Source organism: Phodopus roborovskii, unplaced genomic scaffold (genome assembly GCF_943737965.1).
Source record: "Phodopus roborovskii unplaced genomic scaffold, PHOROB, whole genome shotgun sequence".
Taxonomy (NCBI): Eukaryota; Metazoa; Chordata; class Mammalia; order Rodentia; family Cricetidae; genus Phodopus; species Phodopus roborovskii.
This window is the reverse complement of record NW_026126567.1, coordinates 14,915,209-14,934,565: the sequence shown is the minus strand read 5'-3', so window position 1 is coordinate 14,934,565 and position 19,357 is coordinate 14,915,209. Positions and strand designations below refer to the sequence as shown.

Below are 19,357 nucleotides of genomic sequence, written 5' to 3'. Positions count from 1 at the left end.
CCGAAACAGCTGTTTACCTTGGCTGTGCCCTTTAACTGCAGTGGCTTTCAGGTTGCCATGTAGGGGAGACGATAATTTAAAATTGTCTGTGAAATTTACATGTGATGTACTTAGGAAAGATTTATTTTGTTTTGACATTGCCTCGTTATGTAACTTAGGCTGACCACAAACTCACTGTATGGTCCAACTTGACCTTGAACTTGCTGTCCTTCTGCCTCTGCCTCCCAGCTGCAGAGATTACAGGCATAGCCACTTTGCTCATCTCTTTGGAAATGTGATGGTTCTTTGGCGTTAGGGTCCTTACTTAACATAGTCATGTTCCCTTTGAAGGTCAAAGGACCCTTTCACAGGGGCTACCTAAGACCTTTGGAAGACACATATATTTACATTACGATTCATAACAGTAGGAAAATTAGTTATGAAGTAGCAACAAAACAATTTTATGATCAAGGGTCACCACAGCGTGAGGAACTGTATTAAAGAGTCACAGTGTTAGGAAGGTTGAGAACTAACTGTATTTAAAGGTGCAGCGTTAGGAAAGTTGGGAACCACATTAAAGGGTCACAGCATTAGGAAGGTTGAGAACCATACTAAAGGGTCACAGTGTTAGGAAGGTTGGGAACCACTGACTTAACATGCATGTAGAAATCTGAGCTGACCTGGTTGCTCTTAATCTGTCAAGGCACCACCCAGTTCTGTGCTCCATTAAGCAAAGAGAAAGCCTTGCCCCTCATTATACCAGGGGAATAAGAACATTAAGAAAACACGTATATGTTACATTCTTTTAGAAAAGCTGAGATGAGTGATACTGGATAAAAAATGATGCACTGGGAAGGATTGAAATAAGTGATGAAAGAAGAGTAAAATGCTAAATACTTAGAGTCCTGTTTTACAGGTTATTCATTTGAAGGGTCCCTCATCAAAATAACGAGGTCATTGCAATTTACTAATGATTCTTTTTGTGGAACACCTTAAATAGAAGTATTAGCATATGAGGTTTTTCTTTAGGATTCATTAATTGGCACGTGTTTGACATTTTAATGTAATAATGTAGTTCCGAATGTGATCTTTGGTGGCAGAAGGGCAGCTCTCCCTACTAGGTCAGAAGTGGGGGGTGGGGTGGGGTGTGAGAGCAGATACATTGTGTGGATTTGCCTGCCTGTCCAGTATTGCCGCTGTTTCCAGCTGTGTATCCAAGCCTCGTTTTCACTCTGTACTTCACTGTGTGAAGACCCCGGCTGCCTCAGACTTTCCCCATCCCCATGTAGCTAGATCTGAGTTTCAGGACTATGGCTGAGTCCATTGGCCCAGTGGGTCCTAACTCATCAGGGACTGGAGGCATGTGTCAGCATAAGCCAGTGATTGCAGCAGACTCTATCCCCGACTCACAGTAGCCTTACAGGGTTTGGACTCGAGGATTCATATTTTATGAAAGCTCAACATAAGATTGGTTCTGAAGGCCTGCTGATTGAAGCATATTTCAGAAGAACAGAAACCACCACTTACTCTAGACCTCCTGATCCTTGTCAAGTCAGCGATTCTTAGCATCAGTGACAGGCTGACACCACCCTCTGAGTTACAGTAGGAAGTCAATACCTTCCATCTCCAAAGATTCAGGTTAACTTCATTCCTCTGTCAGTGTGTTTTAACTCAACAATCGAACTCGCTCAGGGTGATATGGTTTAGGAATAATGTCACTTTCCTTTCTTGATTTACTCATCCTCATAAAAAGTTTGTTCACTGAGTGCCCTCATAATTTTTAAAATGGAGGCACAGAAAACAAATGGGGCAAAGGGCACAAACCTGGCCTGTTTCATTTCCTTCTTAGGCTTTGTATTATAACCCAACCCCTCCCACCCAGCAGGGTCCTGTTCTGTATCTCACACTGGCCTTGAACTCACTACATAGCCCAGGCTGGATTTAAACTCACACTACCACATCCAGCTACCTTAACTTTTATGCTTTATATTGTAGTTAGGGTTTCTATTGCTGTGATAAATTACTGACTGAACACAACTGAGGAGGTTTATTTGGCTTATACTTCTGTATCACAGTCCGTCATGAAGAACTCAGGGTAGGAACTGGAGGCAGGAACCGAAGCAGAAACCATATGAAGGAGTATAGTGCTCCTTACTGGCTTTTTCCCCAATGGATGCTCAGCCTGGATGCCCTGGGTGTGGCACTGTCCACAGTAAACTGGACCTGACCACATCAATCATCACTCCAGAAATTGCCGCACAGGCTTGCTTACAGGCCTGTCTGATGGAGGTATTTTCTCAGGCGAGGCTTCCTTTTCATTCTAGCTCATGGCAAGTTGACAAAAACTAGTCAAAATGCCATAAAAACACCTCATGTGTAGGGGAGGAAATCAGGTTTCTCTCTGTCATGTAGCAAACCTTAAATACAAATGAAACCCTTTTTATTTCAGGGAAAAACCTTTGGTTTTGACACCAGAACTTAGTCCTCGGAAACTTCAGGTCTTACCTTTTGAAAAAGCCTCCGAATGCCATTACCATGGGATTGAGTAAGTCTTTATTTACACTTTTGTGTATTGTTGCTACAACCTTTGTGATTTGAATGTGGAGTGTAAATGAAATAAAATTTCAAAACAGTATTATATATATATATATATATAATGTATATGTATAATATATAATGTATAACAATACATATGTTATTTAAGAAAAATATTTTATTATTAATTAGTTTTGTTTCATTTAAACATCTTTTTAGTTACTCGGTATTTTTATCAAAATGTCTTTGGTCCATACATTATTTATATGTATTTTCTCTGTGGGTCGCATTAAGATTCCCTGGTCACTGATTATACTAGTAAAGGAGATGAGCTCTGAATTTACGCATGTTACTTACGTGTACACCAGTAGAACATTTCAGTTGACTTTTCATTTGTTTGACAATGCGTGTGTATCATGTAGTTTGCTCACATTCACCTCCTTTACTGGCTTTTCTCCTTCTCATTCCAAGTTCCTTCCCCTCAGCAAACTCCCCTCCCAGCACCCCAGCTGCTTTCTGCCCTTGCTGTGTGTAATTAGTTGCTTACCTGGGCCTTTGTGGTAGTTATTTGATTCCCCCTCCCCACACCCAGCAACCCTTACTTGCCAGGAGCTCCCCTGGGAGGGCGGGACCACTCCTGAATCCAGGCGTTGATAGGTCCAGTCTTATGCAGCTCTTGTGCTGGTGGCCACAGCTTTGCACCTTGCTAAGTCAAATGACCAGGTCATGCCCAAGAGCCATATCTCACAGCACTTCTCCCTGGGTTCCGGCCTTTACATTCTTTCTGCCTCCATTTCTAAGATGTGCCCTAGGTATGCGGTAAAGGAGCGGTTGCTCCTTCTCAGCACTCTGGCCAGTTATGAGTCTCTGTATTAAGCACTGCATACAACACACAGATGCTTCTCGGACCAGGGCTGGGAGCAGCTTTCATCTGTGGCTATAAACCTAAGTGTTTAGAATACCATTTGACAGCACAAGTTCTTACAAAACAACACTAGCAGTTTCCCTCTAGTGTCTATGAGCTCTGAACCCATTAGGGCTTTATCTTTTAATTTGCGCCTTGATGATTTCATGCTTAACATTCAATATATCTTCTCTAATATGAGGCTTCCCTAAGCAGTGGTTCACAGAGAGGTACCCTATATCTGGCTCTGGGATTTTCATCGATAACTTTGATTTCTGGGAGCAGCAGCATCCACCCATGCACGTTACTTCCCAGTCAACTTCTTTTAAATTAAACTTTTTGCTTGTTGTACAAAGTAGTAGGTCCCCATATCGTGTTTTCAGCCATCTTAGTTTTGTGTGGCAGCGCCCCTACCTCCTCCGCTCCCCCATCCCTTCCTCCCATTCCTGCTTACACCCTGTGACTCCCAGGGTCACTACCCCAGCCTTCGTGTCCCATTCATTCGCTCTCAGTGCCTACTTCCAGTCCGGCTCTTCAGAAACTCATTCTTGGTTTTATTTGCCTGCAGTTTTCCTTAGTGTTTATTTCTTCTAAAGAATACCTTCTGTCGATACTGTTTTTATGTTTCTATGTAAAACTGTCTCTATTGAAAAATGGAAATGCAGCTCCCCTTTTCTCATTGGTTTTATTGCTATTTAATTGTGTGTGTGTGTGTGTGTGTGTGTGTGTGTGTGCGCGCGCACACACACACACAGTTGTGTGGCTGTGCTTGCATATGTAGAAGCCAGGGGATGTAGGATTTCTTCCTCTGTTGCTCTCTACCTGATTCCCTTCAGGGTCTTTAACTGAACCCAGACTTCAGTGGTTTCCATCTAGGCTGGTGGCCAGCAACGCCCTAGCAATCATGCTTCCTTGTTCCTTGTTTTCATCCCATCTGGAGCCAGGGTTACAGGGATGCGTTGCCTGAGGTAGTCTGAATGTAACTGGCCCCCATCAGCTCACAGGGAGTGTCACTGTTAGGAGATGTGGCTTTGTTGGAGTGGGTATGGCCTTGTTAGAGAAAGCTTTATCACTGTGGGGGCGGTCTTTGAGGTTCCTTGTGCTTTAGGATAGTGCCTAGTGTCTCAGTCCACTTCCTGTTGCCTTCTGATCAAGATGTAGGCAGCACCACGCCTGCCTGCCAGCCACCATGCTCTCAGCCATAATGATAATGGACTGAACCTCTGAACTGTAAGCCCCCCTTAATTAGATGCTGTCCTTTTTATAAGAGTTTCTGTGGTCATGGTGTTTCCTCACAGCAATAGAAACCCTAAGTAAGGCAATGGCATACTTAGCTTCTTATATTGTGCATAGCAAGCTCTTTTTTTAATTAATCTTTTTTATTTTTATATTTTATTATAAATCATCTTACTTTGCATATCAGTCCCAGTTCCCTCTTCCTCCCATCCTCCCATGCCCCCTACCGACCCCCACCCCATCCACTCCCCAGGGAGGGTGAGGCCTTCCATGGAGGATCATCAAAATCTGTCAAGTTATTTGGGGTAGGACCTGGGCACTCCCCTGTGTATCTAGACTGAAAGAGTAACCTCCATCGGGAATGTGCTCCCAAAGTCCATGCATTAGGGATACATCCTGGTTCCACTGCCAGAGGTCTCAGACTGCCCAGTCCTCCTTGCTGACATCCAAGTTCATGGGGTCTGGTTTGGTGTGTAGCAAGTATTTTTACCTACTGAACTATCTTCCCAACTGCTGTTGTCTTTCTGACTGTCTGTTTGGAGACCAGGTCTCACTATGTAGCCCTGGCTGGCCTTGGTTTGCTACGTAGACAAGGCTAATCTTGAACTCAGATCCGCATGCCTCTGCCTCCCTCATGCTGGGATTAAAGGTGTGTGACACCACACCTGACCCTATGATTTTAAATTTATATGTAAAATCCTGTTCCCTTATACTATGACCATTGAGTTCTATCTGCCTCATTTTGTTTGACAGGTTTGGAGCCTTCTATTCTATTTTTAACATTTTATTTAATATTCATGCGTGCATATAATGATCTTTATCTATTAAAGAAACTTAAATAGGAATTCTGTATATTTTGCATGTAACTCAGATCTGAGAGCGGGAAACCAGTAGCACGGTTTACTTTATCACAAAGTGCCCCTGCTGAGAAAAAGCTCTACCAGTAACATTTTCCTTGTTACACTGAGAAAGTACCCAGGGCACAGGTGCATTTTGCTTCCTTGGCCTTATAAGCTCATGGAAGCACCACTTTGAATAAAACAATAATTTCATCTCGACAGCTAGCTGGAGTGTCTGTCGTATGACTGAGTTGTAGATTGTTGTTCTTCAAGCACCATAATTTAGTTTTGTTTATCTGCCGCCTCATCTCCCTCCTTTCCCTTGTTGATTTAATTTAATATAGAAATAAATTAATGGTGCATCTGAATTTGTAAACAATGTTATCCATGTTCATTTATTAAAATATTAAATGAATATTTGTGCATTAGTGCCCTAAACCCTCATGGTATTTTATTTGCAGTATCACGAAACACATTCATTGTGGAGTAGTTTCCCTCTGTAATCTCCCTAGTCCATAGCCAAATCGAGCTATATTCTTTGTCCTTACTATAAATTTGTGCTTATTAAGATGGGGACATTGAGACCGAAGGAACTAACTACTCTGTAAGAGATGGCCTCCCTTAGTCAGTTTTTTTTTTGTTGTTGTGTTTTTTCTTTCTTTTAATTTACTCTTTGATAATTTCATGCATGCATGCATACCGTGTGTCTTCATAATATCTACTTTTCACTTCCCCATTAGGAAGCTTCTCTAATGAGTGGTTCATAGGGAGATACGTTTTATCTGGCTCTGGGGTTTTCATTAATAACCTTATACTTGCTGTTACACTTGAGTTTATAGGGTGAGGACACACACTATGCTCCGTATAGATAATAGCATGGAAATAAACTTCAGAGTAGTTTGAAACTACAGAGAAAGTTCTTTCTTCACTGCCTATATGTTGAAGACAGTTTTTTTTTTTTTTTTCTTTTGTTAGTCACAAAACAAAATAGCTTATGGGTATTTTTTTCTGTTAGGACCTGGCTTAGTTTGGGTTACTTTTGCTATGGTGAAGCACCATGACCAAAAGCAAGTTGGAGAGGAAATGGTTTATTTGGCTTATGCTTCCGTATCCATAGTTCATCACTGAAGGAAGTCAGGACAGGAACTGAAACAGGGCAGGAACCCAGAGACAGGAAGTGATGCAAGAGGCCTTAGAGGGCTTGCTCCTCATGGTTTGCTCACCCTGATTTCTTAGAGAACTTAGGGCAATCTGCCCAGGGGTGGTCCCACCTACACTGGTCTGGACCCTCCTACATCAGTCACTAATGAAGAAAATGCTCTTCAGGTTTGCCTACAGTCCCATCTAATGGAGGCATTCAGATTATATCATGTTGTCATAAAACTATAGCCAGCATGGGACCCATAAAACATTTAGCTATTCTTTTGTAGAAAATATGAATCTATTAATCATTTTTCTAACCATAAATATTTCCCTAACATCAGATATATACCTTGTACCCTGTGTCTCTCCTTTTACCAAGTCACTTTGTCTTAAAGGACATTTTAATGGCAGTGCAGGAAGCAAGTGTAATGTGCATAATTCAGTTGAAGGGCATTGGGAGCTCCTGGGATTGTGAGACAGTTAAAAGTCCACATCTTAGAAATAAAACAGTGTAGCATAAAAATATCCTCATAACCGAAGGATAGCTTTTCTTATTAAAACAGTTTTATATACAGGCTAGTCAGATATTGTATTGCTTCTTGTCCCGAGTCTTTGTACAAATTCATGGTTCTTAATTTTATTGGATGTTTTATTTACATCCCAGGATAGAGTATCAATAACTTCAGGGTTACTGCTGTTTTGTGGCAAAACAAGTTAAGTCACAGTCTAGACAAAGAATCGAGCATTGAAACCTGTGATCTAGCCTTGCTCTTCCATTGGCCAGTCCTTTGGCTGAAGAACTACTTTCTCATAGTGCAGACATTTTAGCCAGACTTCCTTCAGACTGTATCACACTTTAGAATAACTTAAGCAGCAGTACCTGTATACATATACATATACATGTACATATATATGACACGTAAGTAACACAGTGTTAATACAGTCAGGTTAACATAGCCAACATCTCACGTGGTTACCTCTTTTTTTTTTTTTTTTCATGTGTAATAAGCATCTAATGTCTAATGTTAGCACACTTGCGGACATTAGATCTCTAGATTTATTCATCCTACTCTGTCATTTTGAGCCCTTGGACTGACAACGTTGCCCTCTCCTAACCTTAAACTCTAGTCTACTATCTGTTCTATATATTCATTCTCTTTCTCTTTTAGAATCACTTTTAAACCCCTTTTAAAAGAGTAAGTGGCAGAGTTAGTCTGTGTGTATTTATTCAGGTTTTCAGCAGTTTACAAAATGCAGCCATGTACTGGCTAGAGTAAAATGACCCTCATACCTTAACCTAAGATATGCTATACTGAAGTGGTTAGGCTCCACAGTTACCAACTGAGTTTAAATTCTGATTATGCAACTTAGACTACATGTGACTGGTGTGTTCTAAGACTTGCAGTGGTGGAAAATAAGTCTGATGGTGACAGAGGCAGCCTTGTGCATTTGGTGGCTAGTTTGCATGTCTCAGAATCTGACCCAATTACACTGCTCACAAATAATCCTGATAGAGCTTCCTTCAATAAGTACTACAAATCACATTTTACAGGTCAGGCAGCAGCAGCATGAAGTAGTTTGGCCGATCACATAGCTAATAGGTAAAGGAACCAGGATATAAATCTATGGACTATAGTCTTTGAAATCAAATCCGTATCCTAAGGTGAAAATAAGGTTCTGAAATCCTCATTGAGCTGTCAGATCTCTGAGAAATGATGTATTCTGTGAGAGATGAACTCCGTGTTAGGGACCATGTTAGAATAACTTTTCAGGTGGAGGGGGCAGATGACAGAGAAAGGTTCCTATGTTGACAGTCCCCTGGGTGACTTCCCCTGGGTGACAGTCCCCTGGGTGACTTCCCCTGGGTGATGTCATTTGTGCTCTCCATGCAGTTACAGAGAGGGGAGGAAGTGGAGAGCTTTCCAAGGCCACCGATGCTTTCCCAATATGTTTCCTTGTGCTTAGCACAGGATATTGAGTCCAGAAGCATTTGCACAGCTAATACGTCAGTGATTCACTGGGTTAGTTTTAACCCCAAACCAGATATGCAGGCACCCAACCTGTTTGAAAGAAAATGTGTCAGTCAGGTAAGGAGTGAATTGCAGTACAAGATTTGAAACTGTTCTGAGCTGTCAGGTGAGGCAGTTGTGAACTCCTTATTCCTATAAGTCTTGGTGTTGAAAATAACCTGCCCTCTCCAGCGGAAGTCAGTACTTCCCATTGTCCTGCTGGAGTGCTGGGGGGGGGGGGTGGTCAGGGCAGCAGGAGTTTTAAGAAGTATTAGAACAGCAGCTATGCTGGTTTGGAAATAATCCAAAGGATTAACTTCATCTGTTGCCACGGAGCACAGTGGAAGAGGAATCAGATAGCTGTTCACATTTGTAAATCTCCCCATCTTGTAGCAGACTGAAAAAGAGATGAGCTGCTGGAGAAGTAGGCCACCCAGCCAACTTCCCAACAGTTCTTAGGAAACCCAAGTGAGCACTTCTAAGTCAGTGTCTGGCTGGTTTCTCTTAGAAAGGGAAAAAAATCCTACTGTTCTCCTGCATGTTGGATTTGAATGTTCTTTCCTCGTTTTAGATATTGCTTGGATGACCAAAAAGCTTTAGAAAGAGATGGGGGATTTTCCGAACTCCAGTCTCGTCTTATTCCTTACGAGACCCAGACCACCTGCACCAGAGACAGTTTTCCAGTCCCCGCTGTGTTGAGCCCTCTCCCGTCCCCTGCAGTTCTGTCAGAGCCTCGGAGTGTCCCCGACGGAGAAGCACTACAAAGCGACCTCCGAGCTGAAGTTTCCGGGTTGAAAAGGAGATCTAAGGATCCGAACTGCCATTACCCCCAGAAAAGGTGACGGACCCATCGAGTACACAGAAATGGTGTCTCCAGAGAAGTGTTTTACTGTCTGGAGGGTCGCTTTTCACATTTGTCTCGTGTTTTTGTGCTGCTTTCTTTCTGCATAGGATTTTAGATTCATTCCTTTATCCTAGGAAGTTCATTTGGATTTTGAGAACTTAACTGGTTTTTGCTTGTAAGGTATAAAAAGAAATGACTTGGAAAAAAAGAACTCTGGCTTTCTATGCTAATGCACAGTTGGTGAGCACAGTGGGACTATAAAACTGTTAAGTCAAGAACAGTAGAGATGTCACCAGTAAGTGAAGGGCTCAGCTGCACTGTTGAAGGTGGCATTTGAGAGTGGACGTTCTTAATTCTCTCTCTCTGCCCTCTCTGTCTCCTGCTTACATTGGCCCTCAAGCAAGGGGCCCCACAGATACCCATTTAATGACCACTTGTTACACGTGACTATAGCTTTAAAGCATATGTAGTACATTTTATGGAACTTTTCAAGATACTTTTATTTTGCTAGCTAAATAGTTCAAAAGTATTAGAATTTAGATGTTGATAGAAATAAATACTGAGTTTATAAATCTTTATACCAGGTATCAGATTTAGGCTCTTGACATATAAAATACACTGTAAATTCTGGCTATGTTTAAGCCTTTAAAACTAACTATAAAATATGTAGAAATAAAACTTTCAAGTCTTTTTGAACAGGTGAAAATATGAGAACGCTATCATCTCCCACTATAGAATAGCTAAATGATTTTTATGAGAACTTTGTTATTTCATGGCATTTTTTATGTCTGATTGAGTTGGAAAGGCATACCATTGAAAAGATTTATAATCAGAAAAGTATACTGTAGCCTTTGTGGAGCTGAAGGGATGGCTTTACTGCCTGTTTTGAAAAAGGAGAACATTTTTAAGTCATCGTGAAAGCAAATATAAATGTTTTAGAAAACAAATAAAAACAATTTTTTGTTGTATTTGTTTTCATTACTTATTTTGCACCAACAGTTGCGGAGATATTGTAACACAGAGGTTTGTGGTTTCTTAAAATTCCTTACTGAAAATATGGGTGCATGCTGGGGTATTAAGTGTATAAATGGAGGGTGTCTTCATGTTGCTTATTGCTTTTCATGTTAGCTACCATTCTAGTTATCACTTGCCTTCTGTTTTAATTGCTGCTCTAGTTATTATTTTTGTTGTTGTTGCTCTGATAAAGTACCCCGAGAAAAGCAAAGTGAGGGAGAAAAGGCTTCTTCCAGCTCACAGTTGAGGTTTACAGTCCTTCATGGCAGGGGAAGACAGTGGTAAAGGCTTGCAGCAGTTACACATGTCCTGTCTGCAATCAGAAGCAGAGAGCAATGAACTCACCATGCCGCTCAGCTCCCTTTCACAGTGCAGCATCCCCTGGACAGGGAGTGGCCCTCCCATATTAGGATGAGTCTGTGCACTGCAGTCAGTAGAGTCAGAATAACACACACACACACACACAGCCCGTCCCCCCATCACCGCCCAGGCATGCTCAGGGCCATCTCATGCAAATCTAGCCCCTGTCAAGTTGACGACACTATCACAATTAATAATTTGCAGAACTAAAGCAACAGCTTCATTGTTTGGTGTCACTTATTTGATGCAGTGTAACAAGAGTTTGTTCTTTTCTTGAATTTATGCTTGAATGAAAATAGTTGTAACATTTAAAGCAAAAAGGAGACTCTGTTGTTGATTCATTTCATTGTTACTTTCTCCCTGTTTACAGACTTACAAAATCAGAAAGTTCTGATTATCTGCTGTCTCAAACAAGTTGCAGCAGTAGTCATTACCATCATGTGGGGACATCCAGAAATCTGCGGCCCGAGCGATCTCTGTCAGCGCTTCCAGTTCATCGTGAAGCTCCCAAAGTCACCGCCAAGACCAGCTCAGGACAAAAAAGTGCGCACGTGTCAAAATCATCAAAGCAGATTAAGGAATCGCGATCACAGAAGCATACACGGGTAAAGACTTCCCGCTTTCTCAGATCTGCGTGAAAGCAACTTTTGCTATGTGAGTCTTTAAAAACATCTGCCCAGCTGAAGAAGAAATAACATCCAGAAGTGAAAATAATGGGATGCAATGATAAAGGCTGATGGAGCCACAAGTTGAGTTTTCAGTAGAGCTGGAAAGGAAGGTGGATGATGAGAAAGTGGGAAGGGGTATCGGCCGGTGACACACATTACACATAATTATCTATTTTAAAAGTTGGCATGCCAGTGCATCAAAACAGGAACATTATGAGAGAATCCTCTATTTTCTGTTTGAAATCTTCCTCCTAGAGAAAATTTCCCTGCCGTGTGTACATTTCCCAGCAGCGTGTAACTGACATTCGGACTTGAGGTCACAGCCTGTGATTTCGGCTCCTTTCGCCAGTTACTCTAGGCGTTTCCTGCTGAGCATGAGTCCTGTGATGGGCGGCCATGTAGATGTTTCGGGCATCTTCTTTCTCAGCCGGGTTGGGGTTGTCACACCAGCCACGTCTGTGTTAAGCACAGGCAAATGAGGCGAATTCACAGTCCTTTGCTGCTCAGACAGTGTGGAGACAGTTGCACCCTTTTCGAGCGGTGTCAGCCACGTGTGTGTCCCTTTCTGTTGAAGATGCTGAAAGAAGTGGTGAAGGAAACCCTGACGAGGAATCGCATCTCCGAGACGCACGAGTGCTTTGCTGCCTGCAGCCAGAGACTCTTCGACATCTCCAAGTTCTACCTAAAGGTGCGCGGTCTGCTCTGTCCGTGGTGGGGTGTGGTCCATACTCTGATGTTTCTGCTAGGCGTTTTTAAGTGTGCAAGGGGCTTTTGTATTGTTAGTGTCTCCTTGCTGCCAGACTGCTTTTAAATGGAGACAGAAATACTGGAGTAAAGCTGCTCCACTTTGCTTTCTTTGACTTTAGTCTTGGGTACAGAAAGATGCTTCAACCAGAAGCCTTAGTGTTTTTCCTACTAGGCCTTTCATTAGGCTGGAGCTTTAGCATTAATTGGTAATTATTTTATAATAAAGCTATATGAAGCTGAATGGTGAGTATACTATTTTATTCTAGAAAGTAATGAGGCAGCTGTTACTGGCCAGATATAAGGAGTTGGGAGGAGGGTGATGGTCAGGTGGTAGCTTTGTTTATTTTTCTCTTAAATCATGTGTTTTTGTACATTGTGTGTATGCTTGGTTATTGTGTATGCATTCAGAAGTCAAAGATGGACTGGAATTTTGGCTATCATAGCTAGACAGTGAGCTCCCAGGATCCTTCTATCTCCACCTCCTAACTCTGGTGTTAGGGAAGCACCCAGCCATGCTCGGCCTTTTACATCAGTGCTGAGGATTTGAACTCAGGTCCTCATGCTTACACACAGGCATTCTTTCCCACTGAGCTGTCTTCCAGCTGCTGGAAGACAGCTGTATGTCAGCTTTCTGAAACCTGGGTGCCGGTTGATCTTCTGTGCCTTAGACATAATCAGCAAGCATAAGTAGGTCTCTGGTTAGAATTACAAAATGGCAGAGGCACTGAATTCCTTCATTTAAATCTTCTCAAGAAAAGTGATGTCACCAGGAAAATCAAGTGGAGAAAGAAAAAAGCTGTAGAGAAACATGCTATTGGATATTATAAGAAGTGCAGGAAAGCATATGCAGTGTAAATAAAGTTCTAAGAAGCCCACCTTGTTTCTACAAGAAATACAAACCAGTGAGACTCAGGCTGCTTCGGCTCAGTGTCAGTAGGTCTAGACACACTGGAAGTCAGAGAAAGGTGGAGGAGCTAAACGAACCCACGGAGCCAATGACCTCCTTCTACGGCGCTGAATATGGGGTCTTTAAATGGTTCTGTGCCCACAACGTCTGTGGCAGTAAAGTCCCCAGTGACAGCCAGCCTTGTGAAGCCACCAGGCCCAGAACTCAGGTCTCCCAAATTTTCAGTGTCTCTCTCTTAAACAGAGGAGGACAGCCAAGGACTAGACAACTTTGTGGATAGCTTCTGACTCAAGTGAGGCTAAAACATAAAGAGAACACTGAAGGAGTAAGAAAGTGGGAGAAAAGTTATAAAAACTAATTTCCCCCAGAAGAAAACTGTGCCCATAAAGCCACTGAAGGGGTAGGAGGGAGAAAAGGAAGTGGGAAATGTTGTAATCATACTATAATCTCAACAAATATGTAGTAATAATAATAAAGTTCCTAGAACCAAGGGACTTGGACCTCTTCCTGGAAAAGACACTGTTTATCCAAGTCAGTGAATGAAATGACAGCAAGCTACTGGAATGTCACATCTCCAAGCATCCGACATTTCTGGGATCTCCCAAGCAAGTGGCAGTTACATATTGAAAAGATGGAGAATTAAATGCTATTAAACTTCTCTATGGTATCTTCATATACTAGAAGTAGTTTACTTCTTACTTACTAGAAGTAGTAAAAAGCACCATGAATTTAGAAGTTGAATGGGGATGGGGTGATATGGACGGGGCTGGAGGGGGAAAGGTTTTGAGGGAAAGTGACTCTCTGTCTGCTAGTAATGCAGAGTGACAGTCTATCTGGTCTATAATCCAGTCAGATGTGAAGACTTGTTAAAGACACTTTCAAACCCACAAGAGGTTTAAAATATGTTTTTTCTCCTTTATAGAATCTGCTAGAAAACCAAGCTGAGCACATACAGGACTAAATTAAACAAAACAAAAGTTGACCTAGAATGAGGAAAACAAGTCCCCCATGGCCTGGCCTAGGGAGAAGCTAGACAGCTGGGGCGGACTGTAGGATGATCTGCAGGCAAAGGAAAAATAGTAAAGTTAGAAGTAAAAGTCCACAGCAGACTGAAGTGAGAGACTGCCCAGGGCAAGGCGCTGCTTTAAAAAGCTTTGTTATGGGTTTAATTAACCCATCGGGGGAGAGAGGGAAATACCACAGTTATGTGTGTGTGTGTGTGTGTGTGTGTGTGTGTGTGTGTGGGAAGGGGGGTATCCCCATTGACCAGGTAGTTTCACTACAGGAAGTGTAGAAGGCTAAAGGAAAAAAGACATGGCCGCAGTACAATTAATTGCCTCGTGAATTCACTGCCTCTGCTTTGATATAATAAAGCAAACACGAGGTAATCATGGATCCCAAGCTGTGATGCAGCTGCTCTGTACAGGACAAGACGTGTTGTACATAGACCTAGATCTGACCATTAACGATCCATGCTATTCGCAGTCATTCTGAAATTACTAAATCATCAAGGGCCAGCGAAGCCTGACACGTGGAAACGGGAAGGTACAAACAGAAATGCTAGAGGAGTTCAGAGAGGCTGCCTCTGGGACATACCATGTGCTTGCTAGAGGACTGTAGTTAGTTGTTTCTGTTTTTGTTTGTTTTTTTTTTTTTTTTCTTGTTTTGTACAAATAAGTTTTTCTTTTTAATTTTGAGTTTTAATTTGATGAGTTCTAATTGAACCCCAGACCTTGTTCATGGAACACATAGTGCTCCACCACTGTGCTAAATCTCCAGCCTTATCATTACATTTTAGAAAGTAAGACTATAGTTTTATTCCTCTTTGTGGTGGAGCGAAATAGCCAGCAAGAAGAAGGAAAAGGCACGCTTACCTGGCATCATATCTGAGCGGTTAGTAGAAACCTCATGTTCATTTTCCAAGGTCTAAAGCTTCAACAGTACAGTGGCGAAGGTGAGCATGGGGCAACCCTGTTAGAGACTAGGATAGGGGACACGCTGTGTGTTTGCTTAGCGTATTCTATACTTCATGATGAGATTGCATTAGTACATTCATTCTGGGCAGTGCCTCCCTAATGGCGGTGTTACTTGTAGAATTTACTTAGGGTGACCTCGTTTATTTATAAGGAGCTGTCTGTATTGTAATGAACAAGGCTTCAAATGCTGTGCTTTATTAATGTCTAGGACCTTAAAACATCAAGGGGTCTCTTTGAAGAAATGAAGAAAACAGCCAACAACAACGTGATGCAGGTACATTATTTTCCAGAAACCACATTAGTTAAGTTGGTATTTCACTTACAGTGAACAACAGAGATGGTCTTTCAACAGCATCCGTCTGAAATGTCCTTGCTATTCAACAGTGGCTCAGGTAGAGCATGTAATAGCTTTTTCAAAAGAGATTTTCTCCAAATGATATTAAAAGAGAAAAATGAAAAACATAATCCAAAGAACTAGGAAAAAAATATTCCATTTTGATTAGCCATTTTCAAGGTTCCTTTAGTTCTTTTGAAGTGACCCCTTCCAAATGTACTTTGAAAGAAAGGTAAGAAAGTAGGTTGAGTCATCACCTGGTCCATTGAGGGCACTCCTCAGGCTCAGCTTTGGATGGGCCACAACATACTGTTTATTTGGAGAATAAATTATCTTTAAACATAAAGGTTGAATATTGCCTTTTTACTTCACATTTTTCTGTGTTATCTTTGAAGATTTAAAAAAGGGGGGATGGGAAAAAAACAGTTGCAGATATTTCCTATTGGCTTAAATAAGCTGTATGGAAGTGTTTTAGCGTGTATAGTTTGTGTGGAGTGATCCTCCAGTCAAGTCTCGCAGAGCATCGTTTTGAAGTTGTATTGAATTGTTCTACTGTGTGTATTTTGTGTGGAGTGATCCTCCAGTCATGTCTCTGTTTTCCCCAGGTGATCGAATGGGTGTTAGAGAGGATAAGCAAGAAGTAAGCCGGTACTTCTCCCATTCCTAAGGAAAGTGTCTACCGCCTGTCAACCTTACTCAGAGGACAGATGCTACGTTTGTAAAAAGGGCCCCTCGTGTCCTGTATTTAAGTTGTAGTGAAGCTCGGTTAACGTGTTTTTAATTAATGCACTTATTTTTAGAGCCTCACAGTATTTTAATCTGTTATTTTTATATATTTTAAATGTTTTACCTCTTGGTTATTTAATTGTTCAATAAACAGTAATATTTCTTTACTTGTTGGATTGCATGTTCTTATTACTGGGCCTGCTTAAGTGTCTGCCGTGGTGGTTTGAACGAGAGTGCCCCCCATAGCTCTGGCCTTTGAGCGCTTAGTCCCCGGATGGAACTGTTTGGGGAGGTCCAGCAGGTGGGGCCTTGTTGGAGAAAGTGTGTCACTCTGGGTGGACTCTGAGGGTTCCTGGTGTATCCTCTGCTTCCTGACTCTAGTTCAAAATGTGAGCTCCCAGCTTCTGCTGTGCCTGCCAGACCTGCTGTCTGCTGCCTCTTCTTCACCAGCAGGGACCCCAACCCGCCGGAACCATAGCTCAAACAAATTCTGTCTTCTCTAAGTTACCTTGGTCCTGCTGTTTTATCATAGCAAGTAAAAATTAACTAAGACACTGCCCTCCCCATGTATTCCAACAGCAATAGTCAGACTGCTCCCAACTTAGAAATGCCAGAGCCACCATTTTCAGAAGTATTGTTTATTTGGAATCAAAAGTGAAAAAATGACAATAATTATGAAAAGAAGACTCATTGATTCTTTAGTATAAATTTCCATGGTGGAAAGTTTGGGAGAGGTGTTAGAGAGATGGCTGTGTGCTCTTTCGGAGCACCCAGGTTCAATTCACAGCACCCATGTGGTAGTTTATAACTGTCTGTAACTCCAGTTCCAAGGGATCTCATGCCCCTTCTGGCTTCCACAGGAACTACACAGAAGTGCTGCACAGATAGTTTCAGACAAAACACATACATGTAAATCTAAAATCATTTTAAAGAAAGCATGGAAAATGCAAAGAATATTGAAAAAGATTTTTAAAGTACCACCATCCCATCTTCTAAATATTAACTTCTATTAATATTTTTCAGTATGCCTATGTGTTGGTTTAAAAAACTATAAACTTTTCAATCAGAAAGCATGTTTGTGTGCAGTCATCCTCCTGTCTGTGGTTTTGCTCTCTGGGGTTTCAGGTGCCATTGCTCTACTACAGTCAAAGTTGGAAATTGAAGAATGGTACTTGAATTGTAGATAGTGTGTTGTTCTGTGTGACGAAATAGTGTGCTATCTTGCCTTCGTCCTTCCCAAGACATCAGTCACTGATGGGCAGCCATCTCACAGTTTATATATCACCCATCCACCCATCATTTAGCAACTCTAGGTTAGCAGACCGGCTGCTGGGTAAGAGTGCTCTGTTGAGTCAGGCTACAAAGCACAAAAGCAGTGATGCTGGTGGGCTGGCTGTGTCGGAGAAGTCATATGGCACTTACAGTGCAAAGGTAAAAGTCATCCTAGGGGACGGGAAAGACAAAGCTCTAAGGTTGCTAAGATCTGTGCTGAGAACAGATCTTCTATACGTAAAGAAAGAAAAAGTGATATGCACACATTTTATACTGAGAGCAATTCTATATGGAAGAAAAGGAAGATAGGTGGATTTTGTTGCTGCATTTTGTAAAAGTTGTGATCAGAGTGATTGGGTGCCTAGGGAAGTTGGAAAAGTTACTACGTTTGCATAGGAGAAGAACAGAATGTATATAAGGAGTGATATACTGGGCCTCTTGGAAAAATGTGTTCAGCATATTTTTTGTATTCACTACCATTTGTTATAAATGTAATAACTATAGGAAACTATTTTAGTAGTGATGTAATATGAGTAAACCAGCATTTAATCCTTCATTATTGAACTTAATGTATTAAGTTTTCCTTTAATTCAAATTTTAAACTCTTTGCAGTACATCACTGATGATTATTCCTGAATCACATCTAAGAAGTAAAACTTAAGCAGGCTTCAAGCATTTTCGTACATATCTCCAAACTGCCTTCCAGAAGAACTAGCATGCATGCACTCAATCCTCCTTAGCTTTCTTGAGGAATGGAAATAGTGAAATTTTGGAAACATGTTAACAAAATGTATATTGTTTATTCCTACCTTTTGTCCATTTTCATTTTGAACAATGACTTTTGCTTGCTGGTTTAGAAGAAATTTTTATGTATTGAAGGTGTTGGCCTTTTTTCATTTTGTTTGGTGTTCAGGAATCTTTATGGACTACATTGCAATTTTTTTCTGTGTACTCTCTTCTACCTCCTGGTTTGCCTAATGATCTGTTTGCTCATGTGGAAACCAAACTAAGGCCTTCAAAAAGTGTGCATATTCCTTGATGCTACTGATTTGAAATTCCCTCCTTTTATCTAAACCTTTATATCAGGATATTGCAAGGAATGAGGGAATATTTTAAAGATTCTCTTTGATCAGCAGAATTTGTCTTAAAATGTTTTACAGCAGTACATATGTATTAAGAAGACCAATAGGCATTTATAATGTAAAAGGGACTAGCTAGTTTCACAGAACAATGGATTAACAGGGGTGATTTGGAAAGATTTATATATATAGAAACAATAATAGCTATAGAAATGAAAACTTTTTATAGCCTTGGTTTCCTAGTTTAAAAGCAGAAAATAATGCAGGCTTCATAGGTACCAAAGAGGGTGATGCTAATCACCAACATTTACTGTGGACTAATTACATGCCAGATATGCTTCGTAATATTTCATATGTGTCCCACTGCTGACATGTGAGGTAGATAGTCCCTCTTATGGATTAGAAACTGAAGGACAGTAAGACTAAGTGCAGTGTCCCATAGCTCAGAAGTTATAAAGCCAGAGGCTTTGAACCACAATTTATCTAGTTTGGGATCTCTCAAGTTGGCATACACAGTGTCTGTTTTCTTTTAAGGATCCTGGCTTTCTACCATACTTAATAAGATTATAGGAAGCCCAACGTATATAATTAATATATGCCAATAAGTAAATGAAAAAATAAGAAGCATATGTATTAACAGGAATATAAACATTTTAAATATATATTCAAATTGAGGAAAAATTATAAGTTGATACCACTTAAAATGTGCAGTTTCAGGATTTTTAATAAGCTTTTGTAAAGCTATTTGAAATTTGGCAAAGGTAAATTCTGACAATCTGACCAAT

General features: G+C 41.1%; 1 protein-coding gene across 1 annotated transcript in view; it reads left to right on the top strand.

Moving 5' to 3' along the window:
• Positions 1 to 16,388, top strand: part of Mtbp (MDM2 binding protein) — a 68,738-nt gene extending 52,350 nt beyond the window's left edge. Inside the window, exons 17-22 of the mRNA XM_051202503.1 lie at positions 2,429 to 2,524; positions 9,217 to 9,483; positions 11,234 to 11,468; positions 12,106 to 12,219; positions 15,370 to 15,435; positions 16,101 to 16,388. Coding sequence (XP_051058460.1) covers positions 2,429 to 2,524; positions 9,217 to 9,483; positions 11,234 to 11,468; positions 12,106 to 12,219; positions 15,370 to 15,435; positions 16,101 to 16,139 — 817 coding nt within the window. The 3' untranslated portion in view covers positions 16,140 to 16,388. The remainder of the gene's footprint in view (positions 1 to 2,428; positions 2,525 to 9,216; positions 9,484 to 11,233; positions 11,469 to 12,105; positions 12,220 to 15,369; positions 15,436 to 16,100) is intronic.
• Positions 16,389 to 19,357: the final 2,969 nt, after the last annotated feature.